General features: G+C 39.0%; 1 protein-coding gene across 6 annotated transcripts in view; it reads right to left on the reverse strand.

Annotated features, from left to right (window-relative positions):
• Positions 1-447: 447 nt before the first annotated feature.
• LOC128696691 (uncharacterized) overlaps positions 448-22,074 on the reverse strand; it is a 58,645-nt gene continuing 37,018 nt past the window's right edge. For all 6 annotated transcript variants that reach the window (XM_070094511.1, XM_070094512.1, XM_070094514.1 and 3 more), the window contains 3 exons: positions 16,134-16,393; positions 5,234-5,366; positions 448-657 (listed from right to left, as the gene is read on the reverse strand). In XM_070094511.1, coding sequence (XP_069950612.1) covers positions 612-657; positions 5,234-5,366; positions 16,134-16,393 — 439 coding nt within the window. In that variant the 3' untranslated portion in view covers positions 448-611. The remainder of the gene's footprint in view (positions 658-5,233; positions 5,367-16,133; positions 16,394-22,074) is intronic.

Genomic DNA, 22,074 nt, shown 5'->3' on the forward strand with positions numbered 1-22,074 from the left:
GTCATATTTAAATTCACAAAGGAAAAGTACAATATAATGAGAATAGAAGGTAGCATTGTAAAAAGTAAAAAACTGACAGCAGCTGATTTTTGCACAAGACGCAAAGATGGTGAATAATGAGATGACCGCAATTTTCTTCTTTTAATTGTGCAGACCCATTTCTAAAGTAACCCTGATAAAGCTGATCATGGTCATTTTGGAGGACCTAGAATTTATGCATTAATATGCTAATGGATGGCAGTTTCCCAGTTGGCATAAGTATATGTGATCAGCAGTTTAAGGGTTAAAGCTGCTGCTGAACTAGGTAGTGATATTGAAGCCAAGGATTTCAAACATTTATATATAATTCAACAAATGAAACTGCACAAAATTAGTGATAACAATCGCAGTACAATTTTTTCTGGTGGCTTGGCTGTTATAATATTTTGGGTATTGATAAGCGACATCATTCTTTTGAAAATATATTGTAATTATTATGCCACTTCACAAGTCAATACTTAAGGGGTTTTGTTATTTAGCATGAAAAGAAACAATGAATATCCAAAAGACCTGTCTAATTTGTTAAAAACTAAATAATAAACAAGATTTAGGCAAAATAGAAAAATGTTCTATTATGAAGTCCCAATTATTTTGATGGATTTTGCAGGTTGCTCCCACCTGAAAGAAAGAACATCTGCATTAACTGTATGTTTTATTACACCACTAAAATAATTATGGTCCACACACAGGTACCAACAGAAAATCAACATGAAATTGCAAGTAATATATATATATATATATATATATATATATATATATATATATATATATATATAAAACAGAGTAGGGGAGTTAGTAGATGGGGAGATGGAGGTATTGGGTAGATGGCGAGAATATTTTGAGGAACTTTTAAATGTTAAGGAAGAAACAGAGGCAGTAATTTCATGCACTGGTCAGGGAGGTATACCATCTTTTAGGAGTGAAGAAGAGCAGAATGTAAGTGTGGGGGAGGTACGTGAGGCATTACGTAAAATGAAAGGGGGTAAAGCAGCTGGAACTGATGGGATCATGACAGAAATGTTAAAAGCAGGGGGGGATATAGTGTTGGAGTGGTTGGTACTTTTGTTTAATAAATGTATGAAAGAGGGGAAGGTACCTAGGGATTGGCAGAGAGCATGTATAGTCCCTTTATATAAAGGGAAAGGGGACAAAAGAGACTGTAAAAATTATAGAGGAATAAGCTTACTGAGTATACCAGGAAAAGTGTACGGTAGGGTTATAATTGAAAGAATTAGAGGTAAGACAGAATGTAGGATTGCGGATGAGCAAGGAGGTTTTAGAGTGGGTAGGGGATGTGTAGATCAGGTGTTTACATTGAAGCATATATGTGAACAGTATTTAGATAAAGATAGGGAAGTTTTTATTGCATTTATGGATTTAGAAAAGGCATATGATAGAGTGGATAGAGGAGCAATGTGGCAGATGTTGCAAGTATATGGAATAGGTGGTAAGTTATTAAATGCTGTAAAGAGTTTTTATGAGGATAGTGAGGCTCAGGTTAGGGTGTGTAGAAGAGAGGGAGACTACTTCCCGGTAAAAGTAGGTCTTAGACAGGGATGTGTAATGTCACCATGGTTGTTTAATATATTTATAGATGGGGTTGTAAAGGAAGTAAATGCTAGGGTGTTTGGGAGAGGGGTGGGATTAAATTATGGGGAATCAAATTCAAAATGGGAATTGACACAGTTACTTTTTGCTGATGATACTGTGCTTATGGGAGATTCTAAAGAAAAATTGCAAAGGTTAGTGGATGAGTTTGGGAATGTGTGTAAAGGTAGAAAGTTGAAAGTGAACATAGAAAAGAGTAAGGTGATGAGGGTGTCAAATGATTTAGATAAAGAAAAATTGGATATCAAATTGGGGAGGAGGAGTATGGAAGAAGTGAATGTTTTCAGATACTTGGGAGTTGACGTGTCGGCGGATGGATTTATGAAGGATGAGGTTAATCATAGAATTGATGAGGGAAAAAAGGTGAGTGGTGCGTTGAGGTATATGTGGAGTCAAAAAACGTTATCTATGGAGGCAAAGAAGGGAATGTATGAAAGTATAGTAGTACCAACACTCTTATATGGGTGTGAAGCTTGGGTGGTAAATGCAGCAGCGAGGAGACGGTTGGAGGCAGCGGAGATGTCCTGTTTAAGGGCAATGTGTGGTGTAAATATTATGCAGAAAATTCGGAGTGTGGAAATTAGGAGAAGGTGTGGAGTTAATAAAAGTATTAGTCAGAGGGCAGAAGAGGGGTTGTTGAGGTGGTTTGGTCATTTAGAGAGAATGGATCACAGTAGAATGACATGGAAAGCATATAAATCTATAGGGGAAGGAAGGCGGGGTAGGGGTCGTCCTCGAAAGGGTTGGAGAGAGGGGGTAAAGGAGGTTTTGTGGGTAAGGGGCTTGGACTTCCAGCAAGCGTGCGTGAGCGTGTTAGATAGGAGTGAATGGAGACGAATGGTACTTGGGACCTGACGATCTGTTGGAGTGTGAGCAGGGTAATATTTAGTGAAGGGATTCAGGGAAACCGGTTATTTTCATATAGTCGGACTTGAGTCCTGGAAATGGGAAGTACAATGCCTGCACTTTAAAGGAGGGGTTTGGGATATTGGCAGTTTGGAGGGATATGTTGTGTATCTTTATATGTTTATGCTTCTAGACTGTTGTATTCTGAGCACCTCTGCAAAAACAGTGATAATGTGCGAGTGTGGTGAAAGTGTTGAATGATGATGAAAGTATTTTCTTTTTGGGGATTTTCTTTCTTTTTTGGGTCACCCTGCCTCGGTGGGAGACGGCCGACTTGTTGAAAAAAAAAAAAAAAAAAAAAAAATATATATATATATATATATATATATATTTTCAACAAGTCGGCCGTCTCCCACCGAGGCAGGGTGACCCAAAAAGAAAGAAAATCCCCAAAAAGAAAATACTTTCATCATCATTCAACACTTTCACCTCACTCACACATAATCACTGTTTTCGCAGAGGTGCTCAGAACACAACAGTTTAGAAGCATATACGTATAAAGATACACAACATATCCCTCTAAACTGCTAATATCCCAAACCCCTCCTTTAGAGTGCAGGCATTGTACTTCCCATTTCCAGGACTCAAGTCCGGCTATATAAAAATAACCGTGCATGAGCATGTTCGATAGGAGTGAATGGAGACGAATGGTATTTGGGACCTGACGATCTGTTGGAGTGTGAGCAGGGTAATATTTAGTGAAGTAATATATGTAAGTTACTAAATGCTGTAAAGAGCTTTTATGAGGATAGTGAGGCTCAGGTTAGGGTGTGTAGAAGAGAGGGAGAATACTTCCCGGTAAAAGTAGGTCTTAGACAGGGATGTGTAATGTCACCATGGTGGTTTAATATATTTATAGATGGGGTTGTAAAAGAAGTAAATGCTAGGGTGTTCGGGAGAGGGGTGGGATTAAATTATGGGGAATCAAATTCAAAATGGGAATTGACACAGTTACTTTTTGCTGATGATACTGTGCTTATGGGAGATTCTAAAGAAAAATTGCAAAGGTTAGTGGATGAGTTTGAGAATGTGTGTAAAGGTAGAAAGTTGAAAGTGAACATAGAAAAGAGTAAGGTGATGAGGGTATCAAATGATTTAGATAAAGAAAAATTGGATATCAAATTGGGGAGGAGGAGTATGGAAGAAGTGAATGTTTTCAGATACTTGGGAGTTGACGTGTCGGCGGATGGATTTATGAAGGATGAGGTTAATCATAGAACTGATGAGGGAAAAAAGGTGAGTGGTGCGTTGAGGTATATGTGGAGTCAAAAAACGTTATCTATGGAGGCAAAGAAGGGAATGTATGAAAGTATAGTAGTACCAACACTCTTATATGGATGTGAAGCTTGGGTGGTAAATGCAGCAGCGAGGAGACGGTTGGAGGCAGTGGAGATGTCCTGTCTAAGGGCAATGTGTGGTGTAAATATTATGCAGAAAATTCGGTGTGTGGAAATTAGGAGAAGGTGTGGAGTTAATAAAAGCATTAGTCAGAGGGCAGAAGAGGGGTTGTTGAGGTGGTTTGGTCATTTAGAGAGAATGGATCAAAGTAGAATGACATGGAAAGCATATAAATCTATAGGGGAAGGAAAGAGGGGTAGGGGTCGTCCTCGAAAGGGTTGGAAAGAGGGGGTAAAGGAGGTTTTGTGGGTGAGGGGCTTGGACTTCCAGCAATCGTGCATGAGCGTGTTAGATAGGAGTGAATGGAGACGAATGATACTTGGGACCTGACGATCTGTTGGAGTGTGAGCAGGGTAATATTTAGTGAAGGGATTCAGGGAAACCGGTTATTTTCATATAGTCGGACTTGAGTCCTGGAAATGGGAAGTACAATGCCTGCACTTTAAAGGAGGGGTTTGGGATATTGGCAGTTTGGAGGGATATGTTGTGTATCTCTATACGTATATGCTTCTAAACTGTTATATTCTGAGCACCTCTGCAAAAGCAGTGATAATGTGTGAGTGTGGTGAAAGTGTTGAATGATGATGAAAGTATTTTCTTTTTGGGGATTTTCTTTCTTTTTTTTGGGTCACCCTGCCTCGGTGTGAGACGACCGACTTGTTGAAGAAAAAAAAAAAAAAATATATATGTAGTTAAAAAATATAGATTGTGTGACAAAATTTTGAGAGTATAATAAAGTGATCTAGGAGTTAAAAAAGTATTACTAAAAAAAATTATCACTAGACCATATAAATGAACTTGTAAGAAATGCATAACCTATAATGGCTAATGACTAATACCTTTTATAGAGAAATGTAGAAAAATCTATTTAAAACAATTATTATGCCCATACTAGGCAGGTTCTAGTGAAATCCAACCTTTCTCACTCATAAATTTGTCGAGCCTTGTTTTACAGCTACCCAACATTTTAGCTTCAATGATCAAAAGAAGGCAGGGAAGCATGCTTCTGGCAAGACTGATTGTGAATGCTTTTTTTTTTTTTTTTTTTTTCATGCTACCTTAGTGGTAGATGGCAGTGTGTGTCAATAAATAGATGAAGTAATAGGAAATATCTGTTAAAGGTGTAGGAAGTAAATACTGGAAGCTAGATTTTGAAACAAAGCAATACCATCAAACTTTACCTAATCTAATAGTATCAGTGAAAAACTCTTATGAATGTCAAAATCAAAATACATTTATACAGCCTATCATGACAAAAGGTAAGAATTTGTTAACAGCATACCAATCAGTTATGAGGTTATTGACTACAGTAAGGTTTTTTGATCCTGTTGAAAGCATCTGCTCAAGGGTTTCTGTCAGATGGGTCACTTCTTCATGCAGAGTTTTGTCATTTTCTTCTACATGCATACTCAGCTCTGAAACATTACAAATTAAATGTTATTTCACATTTAAACAAAGACTCACATAGCAGCAAATCCTCAAAATTTTAAATACAGTGGACCCCCGCATAACGATCACCTCCGAATGCGACCAATTATGTAAGTGTATTTATGTAAGTGCGTTTGTACGTGTATGTTTGGGGGTCTAAAATGGACTAATCTACTTCACAATATTCCTTATGGAAACAAATTCGGTCAGTACTGGCACCTCAACATACTTCTGGAGTGAAAAAGTATCGTTAACCGGGGGTCCACTGTACAGTAGGGCCCTGCTTTACGGCATTTCACCTTACGGCATTCTGCTAATACGATTTCAAATTATGACCAAAATTTGCTATACGGCAAGCGGTCTTTCAAATACGGCGTGCCCCACCCAGTTTGTTTACATTCTCGGTGAGCACATCTATTATGTCTGGAAACTTTCCAAAATTTCAAGTGTTTTAAAGTTATTGCAAATTTTGTATGTACTCTGATAATTATGCTTGTGTGTACCTGTACCTAAATATACTTACACAATGTGCTGGCATGCAGGTACACATTAAAATCACTAAGTCTCTCTACTCATGATGCCATAGTAATATGTACTATGTGATAATAATCTCTCTTGGGCACATTAAGTGTCTTATTTTACGTTAATATAGACATTTTCATTAATCCATCTATGACATTTTCTTCAAAATTATACAAGAAACACGTTACATAGCATATAAACATTATACATACACCCACAGAATAAAAATTGACACAAATACGAGATTTGTTTACAAAGCGGCTTTGTAGGAGTGTCGGAAGAATTACGTTTTCTCTAGTCGAACACTGGGGGAATAACAGTAGATAAATACATATTCCTTTCATATGCCTTCACTCTATATGTAGGAATTCATGACCCTTGTGGGTTTAGTGCTTATTATAATTTGTAATAATACGTAATAATAATTTGTCAGAGCATCATTCCTTCTTAAAATTACATGAGAATGGAAGTGTTGGTCTTTATTTATTGTACTGTACCACTGTGGAGACAACTTGTACACAATGTATGAATGTTTATGAACCATAACCAGATGTATTGTCTGTTTGTTTACATAGTGGGTGGGGTGGCCAGGCTGGCTTCTCTACACTACCCTGGAAATAAATGGTGTAAAATACCGACACAATGGAAATATAAACACATATGCAGTATAATGTGATCCTTTATTGACTACGTTTTGCCCACACAGTGGGCTTTTTCAAGTCACAAACAGATCTGTGTGGGCAAAACGTAGTCAATAACGGATCACATTATACTGCATGTGTGTTTATATTTCTACACTACCCTACCTATCACATGACTTTCTACAAATAAATATTTTTCACATTTCACCCTACATTAACCCTTAAGCGGTCCAAACAGATCGACGTTCAAATTCGAAGTGCTACAAAAGTAGATCTACTTTTTTTTTACATATTTTCAAATATAACAAAAAAAAATGTAGATAAAAGTTTTTTTACATGTTTTCAAATGTAAAACAAAAAAGAAGATCTACATTTTTTTACATACTTTCAGATGTTGAAAAAACGTATATATACGTTTGGACCATTTAAGGATTAAGGCTACAAATATTTTAAGATAAGTAATGAGTGTACTGTATATGCATTTTATCACTATGGGGCTTTAAGCATTGTTGTAGTATATTATATGTGGGTGGGGTGGCTAGGAGGGCTACCATACCTAACTTCTTAGAGTAAATACTAATCACCTTTTGCCCTACATTAAGACTATGAATATTTTGAGGTAAATAATGAGTGTACTGTGTGTGTATTTTACTTTTTTATTGTTTTAATGCCTAATTCTATTGCTAACTTAATATATGTTTGTGTAAACTTGCTATCTGGTATTTATATGCATTTATTAATGGAAAAAATGGCGTTCTGCTTTCCAGCGATGTCTGCTTTCCGGCAGTAGCCTGGAACCTAACCTGCTGTATAAGTGAGGCCCTACTTTATTCAAAATGAGATTTTTCTGAAGGTCACATCCACCTATCAATATGTAGATTGTCTTTTTTATGCTGGACACCTTATAAATTTCATATTAGATATACATACGTATACATACACACATATACAGTGGACCCCTCGTTTCGTCAGCTGCAACTTTCGTGAAATCCAACTTTCGGCAAGTTTTTTCGCCAAAATTTACCTTCATCGTTCATGATTGGACTCATGATTTGGCGACCATCCGGTACGCATCCGCCCATCAGCATGCACACAAAGCCAGTCTCCTGTACCATTCACACTCAGTGCACCATTGTTTACCAGTGCATAACCATCACCCCACGGGTTCATACAATACTTTTCATAATAATCCATTGTTTTTTGTGCTTGCAACTGCTAAATAAGTCACCATGGGCCCAAGGAAAGCTAGTGCCAGCCCTTTGGTAAAGAAAGTGAGGAACATGATCGAATTCAAGAAAGAAATCATTGAAAATATATGAGAGTGGAGTGCGTCTTACAGAGCTTGCCAGGATGTATGGCAAACCCCTATTCAACCATCACTTCGATCATGGTGAAGGAAAAGGAAATAGTGTGCTGTTGTTGCAAAAGGGGTAGATATGTTGACAGAGAGATTGCAAATCCTCGAAGAAGTGGAAAGGTTATTGTTGGTGTGGATTACCCAGAAAGTTAGTATTATGCAGTCGATAATACGTGAAAAGGCAAGGCAGTTGCATGACAATTTGGTAAAGAAAATGCCTGTAATAAGTGGTGATGTTTGTGATTTTAAGGCCAGCAAAGGTTGGTTTGAGAGATTTAAGAAGCATAGTGGCATACACTGGTGAGGCTGCCAGTTCTGACAAACTCCTGTTTGTACAGGAGTTTAAGGGGTAAGTAGTCACTGATGAATGCCAACCCCCAACAAGTGTTCAATTGTGTCGAAACAGGCCTCTTTTGGAAGAAAATGCCAAAGAGGACCTACATCACGCAGGAGGAAACGGCACTCCCAGGACATAAGCCTATGAAAGACAGGCTAACTCTTATGTTTTGTAGTAATGTTAGTGGGGATTGCAAAGTGAAGCCTTTACTGGTGTATCACTCTGAAAATCCCAAAGTGTTCAAGAAAAACAGTGTTGCCAAAAGTAATTTGTGTGTGATGTGGAAGGCTAACAGTAAGGCATGGGTCACAAGGGAAATTTTCCTTGATTGGTTCAATGAAGTGTTTGGCCACAGTGTGAAGAAATACCTCCTGGAAAATAAATTGCCATTCAAGTGCCTCCTGGTAATGGACAATGCTCCTGCTCATCCTCCAGACTTGGAAGAGCAAATGGTGGAGGAGTTTAATTTCATCACAGTAAAGTTCTTGCCCCCTAATACAACTCCTCTCCTCCAGCCCATGGACCAGCAGGTAATTTCAAACTTCAAAAAACTGTACACCAAAGCAGTGTTTCAAAAGTGCTTTGAAGTGACCTCAGACACTGAACTGACCCTAAGAGAGTTCTGGAAATATCACTTCAATATCCTCACTTGCATAAACCTTATAGGTAAGGCTTGGGAGGGAGTGGCTTGCAGAACTTTGAACTCTGCTTTGAGAAAATTGTGGCCACAATGTGTACAAAAGAGGGATTTTGAAGGGTTTGGGGCTGACCCTAAGGATCCTATGCCAGTTGTGGAAAGTATTGTGTCACTGGGGAATGCCATGGGGTTGGATGTGAGTTTCGAGGATGTGGAAGAGTTGGTGGAGGACCACGATGAAGAGCTAACCACTGGAGAGCTGCAAGAGCTTCATCTGCAACAGCAAGAGACCGCAATGCAGGAAACTGCTGCAGAGGAGGAGGAAGAGAGATGGAAGAAGGTGCTTTCTTCAAAGATTAAGGACTTCCCATTTCCAGTACTCAAGTCCGGCTAGATAAAAATAACCGGTTTCCCTGAATCCCTTCACTAAATATTACCCTGCTCACACTCCAACAGCTTGTCAGGTCCCAAAAATCATTCGTCTTCATTCACTCCTATCTAACGCACTCATGCACACTTTCTGGAAGTCCAAGCCCCTTGCACACAAAACCTTCTTTACCCCCTCCCTCCAACCTCTTCAAGGACGACCCCTACCCCGCCTTCCTTACCCTACAGATTTATACGCTCTCCATGTCATTCTACTTTGATCCATTCTCTCTAAATGACCAAACCACCTCAACAACCCTTCTTCAGCCCTCTAATACTTTTATTAACTCCACACCTTCTCCTAATTTCCACACTCCAAATTCTCTGCAGAATATTTACACCACACATTGCCCTTAGACAGGACATCACTGCCTCCTCGCTGCAGCATTTAGAACCCAAGCTTCACACCCATATAAGTGTTGGTACCATTACACTTTCATACATTCCCTTCTTTGCCTCCATAGGTAGTGTGTTTTGTCTCCACATATACCTCAATGCACCACTCACCTTTTTTCCTTCATCAATTCTATGGTTAACCTCGTCCTTCATAAACCCATCCACTGACACGTCAACTCCCAAATATCTGAAAACATTCACTTCTTCCATACACCCTCTCTCCAATGTGTGATCCAATTTTTCTTTATCTAAATTGTTTGACGCCCTCATCACCTTACTCTTATCTATGTTCACTTTCAACTTTCTACCTTTACACACCCTCCCAAGCTCGTCCACTAACCTTGACAAGTTTTCTTTAGAATCTCCCATAAGCATAGTATCATCAGCAAAATGTAACAGTGTCAATTCCCATTCTGTACTTGATTCCCCATAATTTAATCCCACCCCTATCCCCAACACCCTAGCATTTACCTCCTTCACAGCCCTATCTATAAATATATTAAACAACCATAGTGACATTACACATCCCTGTCTAAGACATACTTTTACTGGGAAGTAATCTCGCTCTCTCCTACACACCCTACCCTGAGCCTCACTATCCTCATAAAAACTTAAATCCATAAATGCAATGAAAACTTCCCTAACTTTATCTAAATACTGTTCATGTATGAAAGTATAGTAGTACCAACACTCTTATATGGGTGTGAAGCTTGGGTTGTGAATGCAGCAGTGAGGAAGCAGTTGGAGGCAGTGGAGATGTCCTGTCTAAGGCCAATGTGTGGTGTAAATATTATGCAGGAAATTCAGAGTGTGGAAATTAGGAGAAGGTGTGGAGTTAATAAAAGTATTAGTCAGAGGGCTGAAGAGGGGTTGTTGAGGTGGTTTGGTCATTTAGAAAGAATGGATCAAAGTAGAATGACATGGAGAGCATTTAAATCTGTAGGAGAAGGAAGGCGTGGTAGGGGTCATCCTCAAAAAGGATGGAAGGAAGGAGTAAGGGAGGTTTTGTGGGCGAGGGGCTTGGACTTCCAGCAGGCGTGCATGAGCATGTTCGATAGGAGTGAATGGAGACAAATGGTATTTGGGACCTGACGATCTGTTGGAGTGTGAGCAGGGTAATATTTAGTGAATTGATTCAGGGAAACCAGTTATTTTTATATAGCCGGACTTCAGTCCTGGAAATGGGAAGTACAATGCCTGCACTCTAAAGGAGGGGTTTTGGGATATTAGCAGTTTGGAGGGATATGCTGTGTATCTTTATACGTATGTGCTTCTAAACTGTTGTGTCCTGAGCACCTCTGCAAAAACAGTAATTATGTGTGAGTGAGGTGAAAGTGTTGAATGATGATGAAAGTATTTTCTTTTTGGGGATTTTCTTTCTTTTTGGGTCACCCTGCCTCGGTGGGAGACAGCCGACTTGTTAAAAAAAAAAAACAAAAAAAAAATATATATATATGCTTCAATGTAAACACTTGACCTACACATCCCCTACCCACTCTAAAGCCTCCATGCTCATGTGCAATCCTACTCTGTGTCTTACTTCTAATTCTCTCATTAATAACCCTACTGTATACTTTTCCTGGTATACTTAGTAAACTTATTCCCCTATAATTTTTACAATCTCTTTTGCTCCCCTTCCCTTTATATGAAGGAACTATACATGCTCTCTGCCAACCACTCCAACACTATATCCCACCCTGCTTTTAACATTTCTGTCATGATAGTGTCAGTTCCTGCTGCTTTACCCCCTTTCATTCTACGTAATGCCTCGCGCACCTCCCCCACACTCATATCCTGCTCTTCACTCCTTAAAGATGTTATGCCTCTCTGGCCAGTGCAGAATTACCGCCTCCCTTTCTTCATCGACATTTAAAAGTTCCTCAAGATATTCCCACCATCTACCCAATACTAACTCCCCTACCCTCTTTTTAACTGACAAATCCATTCATTTCCTAGGTTTTCTTAACGAGTTTATCTCACTTCAAAATTTTTTCTTACTTTCTGCAAAATTTCTTGACAGTGCCTCTCCCACTCTATCATCTGCTCTCTTTTTCACTCTCTTCACCTTTTACTCTCATATACTTTGCTCCTCTTATAACACTTCTGCTTTGTAAAAACCTCTCATAAGCTATCTTTTTCTCTTTTATCACACCCTTTACTTCATCATTCCACCAATCACTCCTCTTTCCTCCTGTACCCACCCTCCTATAACCACAAACTTCTGCACCACATTCTAATACTGCACTTTTAAAACTATTCCAACCGTCTTGAGCCACCCCACTACTCACATCTACACTATCCCACCTTTCTGCCAATAGATGCTTATATCTCACCCTAACTTCGTCCTCCCTTAGTTTATACACTTTCACCTCTGTCTTACTTCCTGTTGCCATTTTCCTTTTGTCTCATCTACCTCTTACTCTAACTGTAGCTACGACTAAATAATGGTCCGATATATCAGTTGCACCTCTATAAACATGTACATCCTGAAGCCTACCCATCAACCTTTTATCCACCAATACATAATCTAACAAACTACTTTCATTACGTGCTATATCATACCGTGTATGTATACTTATTTATCCCGTTTTTCATAAAATATGAATTACTTACTACCAAACCTCTTTCTACACATAGCTCAATTCAAGGCTCCCCATTTTTATTTACCACTGGCACCCCAAATTTACCTACTACTCCCTCCACAACATTTTTACCCAATTTAGCATCGAGATCCCCAACCAAAAGTACTCTCTCACTAGGTTCAAAACTCCCCATGCACTCACTCAACATTTCCCAAAATGTCTCTCTCTCTCTCTCTAGTCTATGCTTCTCTCTTCTCCAGGTGCATAAATGCTTACTATAACCCACTTTTCACATTCAACCCTTACTTTACTCCACATAATCCTTGAATTTATATATTTATATTCCTTCTTATCCTGCCATAACTTATCCTTCAACATTACTGCTACTCCTTCTTTAGCTCTAACTATTTGAAACCCCTGACATAATCCCATTTCTCTCTCCCTATTGAAACTCTCCCACCCCCTTCAGCTTTGTTTCATTTAAAGCCAGGACATCCAGCTTCTTCTCATTCATAACATCCACAATCATCTCTTTCTTATCATTCGCACATTCAAACATCCTACTTTGATGGTTTTCTTCTTTTTCTTTTTAGTAGGCTATATGGGAAAAGGGGTTACTAGCCCATTGTTCCTGGCATTTTAGTTGACTTTTACAACAAGCATGGCTTACAGAGGAAAGATTCTTATTCCACTTCCCCATGGATATAAAAGGAAAAGCAATAAGAACACGAACTATTAAGACAAAATCAAAGAAAACTCAGATGAGTGTGTATACATAAATGTGTACGTGTATGTGTAGTGTGACCTAAGTGTAAGTAGAAGTAGGAAGATGTACCTGAAATCTTGCATGTTTATGAGACAGAAAAAAGACACCAGTAATCCTACCATCATGTAAAATATATACAGGCTTCCTTTTTACACTCACTTGGCAGGACGGTGTGATTGCTGTCTATCAACCTACTACCTATATCTTTATATATGCTTCTAAACTGTTGTATCTGGGTGCCTCTGCAAAGACAGTGATTATGTACGAGTGAGGTGAAAGTGTTGAATGATGATGAAAGTATTTTCTTTTTGGGGATTTTCTTTCTCTTTGGGTCACCCTGCCTTGGTGGGAGAAGGCAGACTTGCTGGAAAAAAATAATAATTAATTAATCAGTTCCAGACACCCAAAAATATTAACAAAAAATACATTTTTTAAAGATTAACTATAGTTTTACATACACAAAACAATGAGAACTAAATGAAGTGACTAATGAAATGGATAAATGAACATTTAACATCACATTTATCTTTATTGAAGATTCTTGTTGGCGTATGAAGACAGGAAGGACTGATTATTGTTTGGAAGGGATATATCCCTCCATAAGGACTTCAGGTATCAAGTCCCTATCCAGGGTTACTTCCCTTCTTTGTTTTATACTAGCACTAGGACCAGCTTGAGTCACTGCACCCCTGTCACATAAAAAATTGTCCAGGGAGGTCTGTTTCTGGTGTCTAAGATTTGCCTGAAGTGGGACAAAGTTTTGTCATTAAACATGTTGCAGATATGGCTTGTTTCAGCTTGGTCAGGGCTGGCACTAGGAACTTTCTTTGGGCCCAGGGTGGCTTATTTAACAGTCACACTCAATAAACAACCACAAAAAACAATGGCTTATAACGAAATGTTTGGATGAATGTGCAGAGTATTGCTCACTCACCGAGACACACAGCCAGACTGACTTACGCATGCGGCGTGGTGGGAGGATGTGTCCAATACAGCTGATTTCTGAGTTGCCGGCCGAAATCCACGATAGAATTTCGGCCAAAAAAGCAGTCGAAATCCAATTTGGCAGATATCCGCACCTGCCGATATCTGGGGGTCAATTGTACTTCTTTCTTTCAATGCACCGGCCATATACCACTGAGGCAGAGTGGCCCAAAAGGAAAAACAAAAGTTTCTCCTTTTACATTTAGTAATATATACAGAAGAAGGGGTTACTAGCTCCTTGCTCCTGGCATTTTAGTCGCCTCTTATGACACGCATGGCTTATGGAGGAAGAATTCTGTTCCACTTCCCCATGGAGAACACACACATACACAAACACAAAATTTTATGCTTTCTGAAACCAATAGAGCTCTCTTATTCTATTCCTGTCTTCCCTGAAATGAGCCTATATGCCTTCCATTCCCCCCCATAGGCACTGTATAATCCCTATGGGTTTAGCACTCCCCCATGATGATGATAATCTATTCCTTCCTATTTCTCTTTAATTCCTACATTAGATCTTGTTCTATTGTTTCTCTGTCTAACACAAACACGCTTCCATAGTCATTATTTACCATTACAGGTGAACCTCAGTTGCCGATTGCATTACTTGCCAAATAAATCGGTTTTTGAATGAGGTGTTCGAGGAAAATATCCTGGTTTTCATATGTTCTCTTGGTTGTCGACGGACAAGTTTTCACACGTACGGAATGGGACAAAGTGGCTTTGGTCACGTGCTCACGAATGCGCATTGGACAGTGGGTACAATGACAGTGTAATGTATAAATTTAAAACGGAGCCTGAAACAAACGTCACTGGACAGATTTTTAGTGAGAAAGAACCAATGAGCCAAAACAAGCTGTAGGTGGTAGAGAGAGGCAAAGAAAAGAAACAACAACAGAAAGACAGTTGCCTGACATATTAACAGGCGATTCTCCTTCCAAGCAGTAACATCTTCCCTCCTCTTCTCTATCTCCTGCTTCCGGTATGCCATTAGCTCTCCTCTGACAGGTAAGGGTCAGTTAAGTTTTCATTTACTGTAATGTATTTCAATTAAATTTTCATTTAGTATTCATTTTTAGTTTCCCTGTGTTGCAAAATTTTATACATTGTTTTAAGTAGTAAATAGTACATTATTAATATATTATATTGTCATTTGGGGTCTGGAAAGGATTAATTTTATTTACATTATTCTTTATGGGAAAAACTGCTTTCGATGTCAATTTTGGTTGTCAAATCAACATCTGGAATGAATTAAATTCGAAAACTATGGTTGCACTGTATAAAAGCAGGCCCTTAGCATGTTGCCACATTGTATTGGGGCTATGAATTAAGTTACACAAGGATGTGAACGTTTTTAGTCATGATTCGTGTGGATTAGGTGCTAACACCGCTGCTCTCAAAATTTCTCTACAAAATAAAAATTTATGTGGTGCTGTAAAATCTGGAAAAAAAAAAAAAAAAAAAAAGGCTATAGTAACAAATGTTCAGAGTAGATAAAATTTATATTTTCTCTTGTATTTTTAGAGAAAACACATTACATTGCAGGAGGACCCCACTTTACTGCATCTTGCTAATGCAGCAGTTTTCAATTATACCCATTCTTCATTTATTCTGACTTCCTACAATAAATATAAGCTAAGGATGAAAACATTTTCAGGTAAGTAATGCATGTATTGTATATGATTTTTTTAGGGCCTAGCTCTATTGCTCACTTAATATACGATAGTGTAAACATGTTATCAGGCTTTTATATGCATTTGAAAGTAAAAAAAAAACCCACCACCCAAGCTGATTCATATTACAGCGGCAGCCAAAAACCTAACCTGCTGTATAAGCAGGGCCCTCCTGAATTAACCTACCTCTAGCCCAATGGTAGAGCACTTGTTTGAAAACCAAAGGAGCTCCAATTTGATTCCAAACAAGGCTAAACATATGGACCACTCTTTCCCTTTCAGTAAATAGGATCGCATCTTAGGAACAGGTGGCAGTATGTACATTAGAGAGGACTAGGTCTTGAAATGAGCCAAGGTATGATAATAGCCTGTTAATTCAATAGTGTAAAAACCATTCCCTTCACAATTATAAACTAACTTCCTGAAGATTCACCTTTCATTTCTTGACTGGAGAGAATTTGTGTTTTCTTTTGTACAGAGCTCATTGCTTCCCTAACTGTGCCAAGTTGCTCCATCTGGATGTGGAAGGAGTGTGCCATATTTAATCGCTCATGAACAGTGTTATATACATCTTCCCAACAGTGCATTCCACTACACAGTTGGGAGAGAGCTTCCCAGCCAGCTTCAACAGTATCTTGGTCATACCACATAAGTGAAGTTGTAGACATCCTTGCTTTCTGTTTCATCTCACATCTGCCAATAGAAATTTTCTTAATTACATAAACTCACTACAGCAATCAAGGACTGGCCAACAACCTAACTGACACTGTCTACTGCCACATGTCTCCACAATTATATTCTCTCATTCCTTCCTCTGCAATAAACAATTAAAAACAATTAAATTTAAGCATCTTATATACTGTATAGTGCTGTGAAACTTGTTGAAATATCTCCATAATAAATCAAGCTATCCTTTCTAGTGTAATCTCAAATTAACTTTTTGTTTGCAATTTAGCTTAACACTTTGAGGGTCCATGCCATAGATCTATGGCTTTATGTTGAGGGTCCAAACCGTAGAGCTACGTCATGAGCTCAGCTCAGCTCTGATAAGCTGTGAGTGGTAAATTTGGGCCTAGATATGAGAGAATACATCTATGTGGTATGTGTCCATCACATAAAACAAACCCTGCAGCACACAGTGCATAATGAGAGAAAAAAACCGAGACCATAATTTTCGATTAAAACAGTGACTTTGCATTTTTTTTTTTTTTTGTATATTTTTTATAGTTGTATTTGCAATTTCTTGGTCTCATTTGATAGAATGGAAGATATATTACAGAAATAGAGATGATTTTGATTAGTTTTAGTATTGGAAATGGCTTGAAACTGAGCTCAAAGTAACGGAAATGTTAAATTTTTGCCGATGTTCAAGAGTAAACAAATGACCTCACACGTCTAACAAATGCCTGCTGGTGGGTCTAATATACGTTCACAAATGTGGTGATATTATTTATACAATTATTACAATATTGCATAACAGTAAATCTTCTATTTTTTGGTTTGAATAAAAATTCATTATGTGAATAAAAAATCAAAATGGAATTCATTAGTAAAGCCTGAAAATGTAACTAATGAACAGAGGAAATGTTAGTTTAGTGCCAGGAATGCCTGCATTGTTTATTCTGGACCCTATTTTGAAATTGAAGTATTTTGAACTTTGCATTAAATTGGCCAAATTACCAATTTCCGATCACTTTATTTTGTAGTTGAAACAGTTGACTTGGCGAATTCTTGTGCTCAATCGATAAAATAGAAGTAATACTAGTGAAATAGTTAAGAATTTGGTCGACTGGAATAATGTAATTGGCCTAAAATGGGAGTCAAAGTCGGCAAAATCGCCAATGCGTAAATATCGCTGACACATCAAAATTCGCAATAGCATAATTTCGTCAATTTTCCATCAAATTTCATCCTTTTTGTTTTATTACCTTCAGAAAAAGATTCTCTACCATTTCATAAGAAAAAATAACAAAATTATTTTTTGAAATTCTTGGACACTGGTGCACACTTTGAAATTTGACCTCTGGACTGTGAAAGGATTAAAGAATACTATACTAACTCCCACTGTCAACAAAAGATCCCCCTAAAATAAAAATAATCACAGATTTTATAAGACTTCTCTACTTAACTAGATTTCTATATTGCCAGTTTTACAACATGAAAATATTTATTTGTAGATTAAGACTTGATTCACTTCAATAGTATTCAAGCAATTTAAAATATACAAATGTTATTTTTATTTTTGTCATTACTAAATTACTGGTATTAATATGCTAATTATTGAACAAGTTATGAATAATATCTGAATTTATATTTTTTCCCCCCAACAAACCGGTCATATCCCATCGAGGCAGGATGACCTAAAAAGAAAAACAAGTTTTTCCTTTTAAATTTAGTAATTTATACAGAAGGGGTTACTAGCTCCTTGCTCCCAGCATTTCAGTCGCTTCTCAAGGCACACATGGCTTGTGGAGGAAGAATTAACTTATCATATATTTATTATTATTTTTATTATCACACTGGCCGATTCCCACCAAGGCAGGGTGGCCCGAAAAAGAAAAACTTTCACCATCATTCACTCCATCACTGTCTTGCCAGAAGGGTGCTTTACACTACAGTTTTTAAACTGCAACATTAACACCCCTCCTTCAGAGTGCAGGCACTGTACTTCCCATCTCCAGGACTCAAGTCCGGCCTGCCGGTTTCCCTAAATACCTTCATAAATGTTACTTTGCTCACACTCCAACAGCACGTCAAGTATTAAAAACCATTCGTCTCCATTCACTCCTATCAAACACGCTCACGCACGCCTGCTGGAAGTCCAAGCCCCTCGCACACAAAACCTCCTTTACCCCCTCCCTCCAACCCTTCCTAGGCCGACCCCTACCCCGCCTTCCTTCCACTACAGACTGATACACTCTTGAAGTCATTCTGTTTCGCTCCATTCTCTCTACATGTCCGAACCACCTCAACAACCCTTCCTCAGCCCTCTGGACAACAGTTTTGGTAATCCCGCACCTCCTCCTAACTTCCAAACTACGAATTCTCTGCATTATATTCACACCACACATTGCCCTCAGACATGACATCTCCACTGCCTCCAGCCTTCTCCTCGCTGCAACATTCATCACCCACGCTTCACACCCATATAAGAGTGTTGGTAAAACTATACTCTCATACATTCCCCTCTTTGCCTCCAAGGACAAAGTTCTTTGTCTCCACAGACTCCTAAGTGCACCACTCACCCTTTTCCCCTCATCAATTCTATGATTCACCTCATCCTTCATAGACCCATCCGCTGACACGTCCACTCCCAAATGTCTGAATACATTCACCTCCTCCATACTCTCTCCCTCCAATCTGATATCCAATCTTTCATCACCTAATATTTTTGTTATCCTCATAACCTTACTCTTTCCTGTATTCACTTTTAATTTTCTTCTTTTGCACACCCTACCAAATTCATCCACCAATCTCTGCAACTTCTCTTCAGAATCTCCCAAGAGCACAGTGTCATCAGCAAAGAGCAACTGACAACTCCCACTTTATGTGTGATTCTTTATCTTTTAACTCCACGCCTCTTGTCAAGACCCTAGCATTTACTTCTCTTACAACCCCATCTATAAATATATTAAACAACCACGGTGACATCACACATCCTTGTCTAAGGCCTACTTTTACTGGGAAATAATTTCCCTCTTTCCTATGTACTCTAACTTGAGCCTCACTATCCTCGTAAAAACTCTTCACTGCTTTCAGTAACCTACCTCCTACACCATACACCTGCAACATCTGCCACATTGCCCCCCTATCCACCCTGTCATACGCCTTTTCCAAATCCATAAATGCCACAAAGACCTCTTTAGCCTTATCTAAATACTGTTCACTTAGGGCAAGGGCAAGGAGGAATAACATCTTGTAGGAGTGAGGAAGAGCCAGTTGTGAGTGTGGGGGAAGTTCGTGAGGCAGTAGGTAAAATGAAAGGGGGTAAGGCAGCCGGGATTGATGGGATAAAGATAGAAATGTTAAAAGCAGGTGGGGATATAGTTTTGGAGTGGTTGGTGCAATTATTTAATAAATGTATGGAAGAGGGTAAGGTACCTAGGGATTGGCAGAGAGCATGCATAGTTCCTTTGTATAAAGGCAAAGGGGATAAAAGAGAGTGCAAAAATTATAGGAGGATAAGTCTGTTGAGTGTACCTGGTAAAGTGTATGGTAGAGTTATAATTGAAAGAATTAAGAGTAAGACGGAGAATAGGATAGCAGATGAACAAGGAGGCTTTAGGAAAGGTAGGGGGTGTGTGGACCAGGTGTTTACAGTGAAACATATAAGTGAACAGTATTTAGATAAGGCTAAAGAGGTCTTTGTGGCATTTATGGATTTGGAAAAGGCGTATGACAGGGTGGATAGGGGGGCAATGTGGCAGATGTTGCAAGTGTATGGTGTAGGAGGTAGGTTACTGAAAGCAGTGAAGAGTTTTTACGAGGATAGTGAGGCTCAAGTTAGAGTATGTAGGAAAGAGGGAAATTTTTTCCCAGTAAAAGTAGGCCTTAGACAAGGATGTGTGATGTCACCGTGGTTGTTTAATATATTTATAGATGGGGTTGTAAGAGAAGTAAATGCGAGGGTCTTGGCAAGAGGCGTGGAGTTAAAAGATAAAGAATCACACACAAAGTGGGAGTTGTCACAGCTGCTCTTTGCTGATGACACTGTGCTCTTGGGAGATTCTGAAGAGAAGTTGCAGAGATTGGTGGATGAATTTGGTAGGGTGTGCAAAAGAAGAAAATTAAAGGTGAATACAGGAAAGAGTAAGGTTATGAGGATAACAAAAAGATTAGGTGATGAAAGATTGAATATCAGATTGGAGGGAGAGAGTATGGAGGAGGTGAACGTATTCAGATATTTGGGAGTGGACGTGTCAGCGGATGGGTCTATGAAAGATGAGGTGAATCATAGAATTGATGAGGGAAAAAGAGTGAGTGGTGCACTTAGGAGTCTGTGGAGACAAAGAACTTTGTCCTTGGAGGCAAAGAGGGGAATGTATGAGAGTATAGTTTTACCAACGCTCTTATATGGGTGTGAAGCGTGGGTGATGAATGTTGCAGCGAGGAGAAGGCTGGAGGCAGTGGAGATGTCATGTCTGAGGGCAATGTGTGGTGTGAATATAATGCAGAGAATTCGTAGTTTGGAAGTTAGGAGGAGGTGCGGGATTACCAAAACTGTTGTCCAGAGGGCTGAGGAAGGGTTGTTGAGGTGGTTCGGACATGTAGAGAGAATGGAGCGAAACAGAATGACTTCAAGAGTGTATCAGTCTGTAGTGGAAGGAAGGCGGGGTAGGGGTCGGCCTAGGAAGGGTTGGAGGGAGGGGGTAAAGGAGGTTTTGTGTGCGAGGGGCTTGGACTTCCAGCAGGCATGCGTGAACGTGTTTGATAGGAGTGAATGGAGACAAATGGTTTTTAATACTTGACGTGCTGTTGGTGTGTGAGCAAAGTAACATTTATGAAGGGATTCAGGGAAACCGGCAGGCCGGACTTGAGTCCTGGAGATGGGAAGTACAGTGCCTGCACTCTGAAGGAGGGGTGTTAATGTTGCAGTTTAAAAACTGTAGTGTAAAGCACCCTTCTGGCAAGACAGTGATGGAGTGAATGATGGTGAAAGTTTTTCTTTTTCGGGCCACCCTGCCTTGGTGGGAATCGGCCGGTGTGATAATAAAAAAAATAATTATATGTTTCACTGTAAACACCTGGTCCACACACCCCCTACCTTTCCTAAAGCCTCCTTGTTCATCTGCTGTCCTATTCTCCGTCTTACTTTTAATTCTTTCAATAATAACTCTACCATACACTTTACCAGGTATACTCAACAGACTTATCCCCCTATAATTTTTGCACTCTCTTTTGTCCCCTTTGCCTTTATACAAAGGAACTATGCATGCTCTCTGCCAATCCCTAGGTACCTTACCCTCTTCCATACATTTATTAAATAATTGCACCAACCACTCCAAAACTATATCCCCACCTGCTTTTAACATTTCTATCTTTATCCCATCAATCCCGGCTGCCTTACCCCCTTTCATTTTACCTACTGCCTCACGAACTTCCCCCACACTCACAGCTGGCTCTTCCTCACTCCTACAAGATGTTATTCCTCCTTGCCATATACACGAAATCACAGCTTCCCTATCTTCATCAACATTTAACAATTCCTCAAAATATTCCCTCCATCTTCCCAATACCTCTAACTCTCCATTTAATAACTCTCCTCTCCTATTTTTAACTGACAAATCCATTTGTTCTCTAGGCTTCCTTAACTTGTTAATCTCACTCCAAAACTTTTTCTTATTTTCAACAAAATTTGTTGATAACATCTCACC

This window comes from Cherax quadricarinatus, chromosome 46 (assembly GCF_038502225.1).
Source record: "Cherax quadricarinatus isolate ZL_2023a chromosome 46, ASM3850222v1, whole genome shotgun sequence".
NCBI lineage: Eukaryota > Metazoa > Arthropoda > Malacostraca > Decapoda > Parastacidae > Cherax > Cherax quadricarinatus.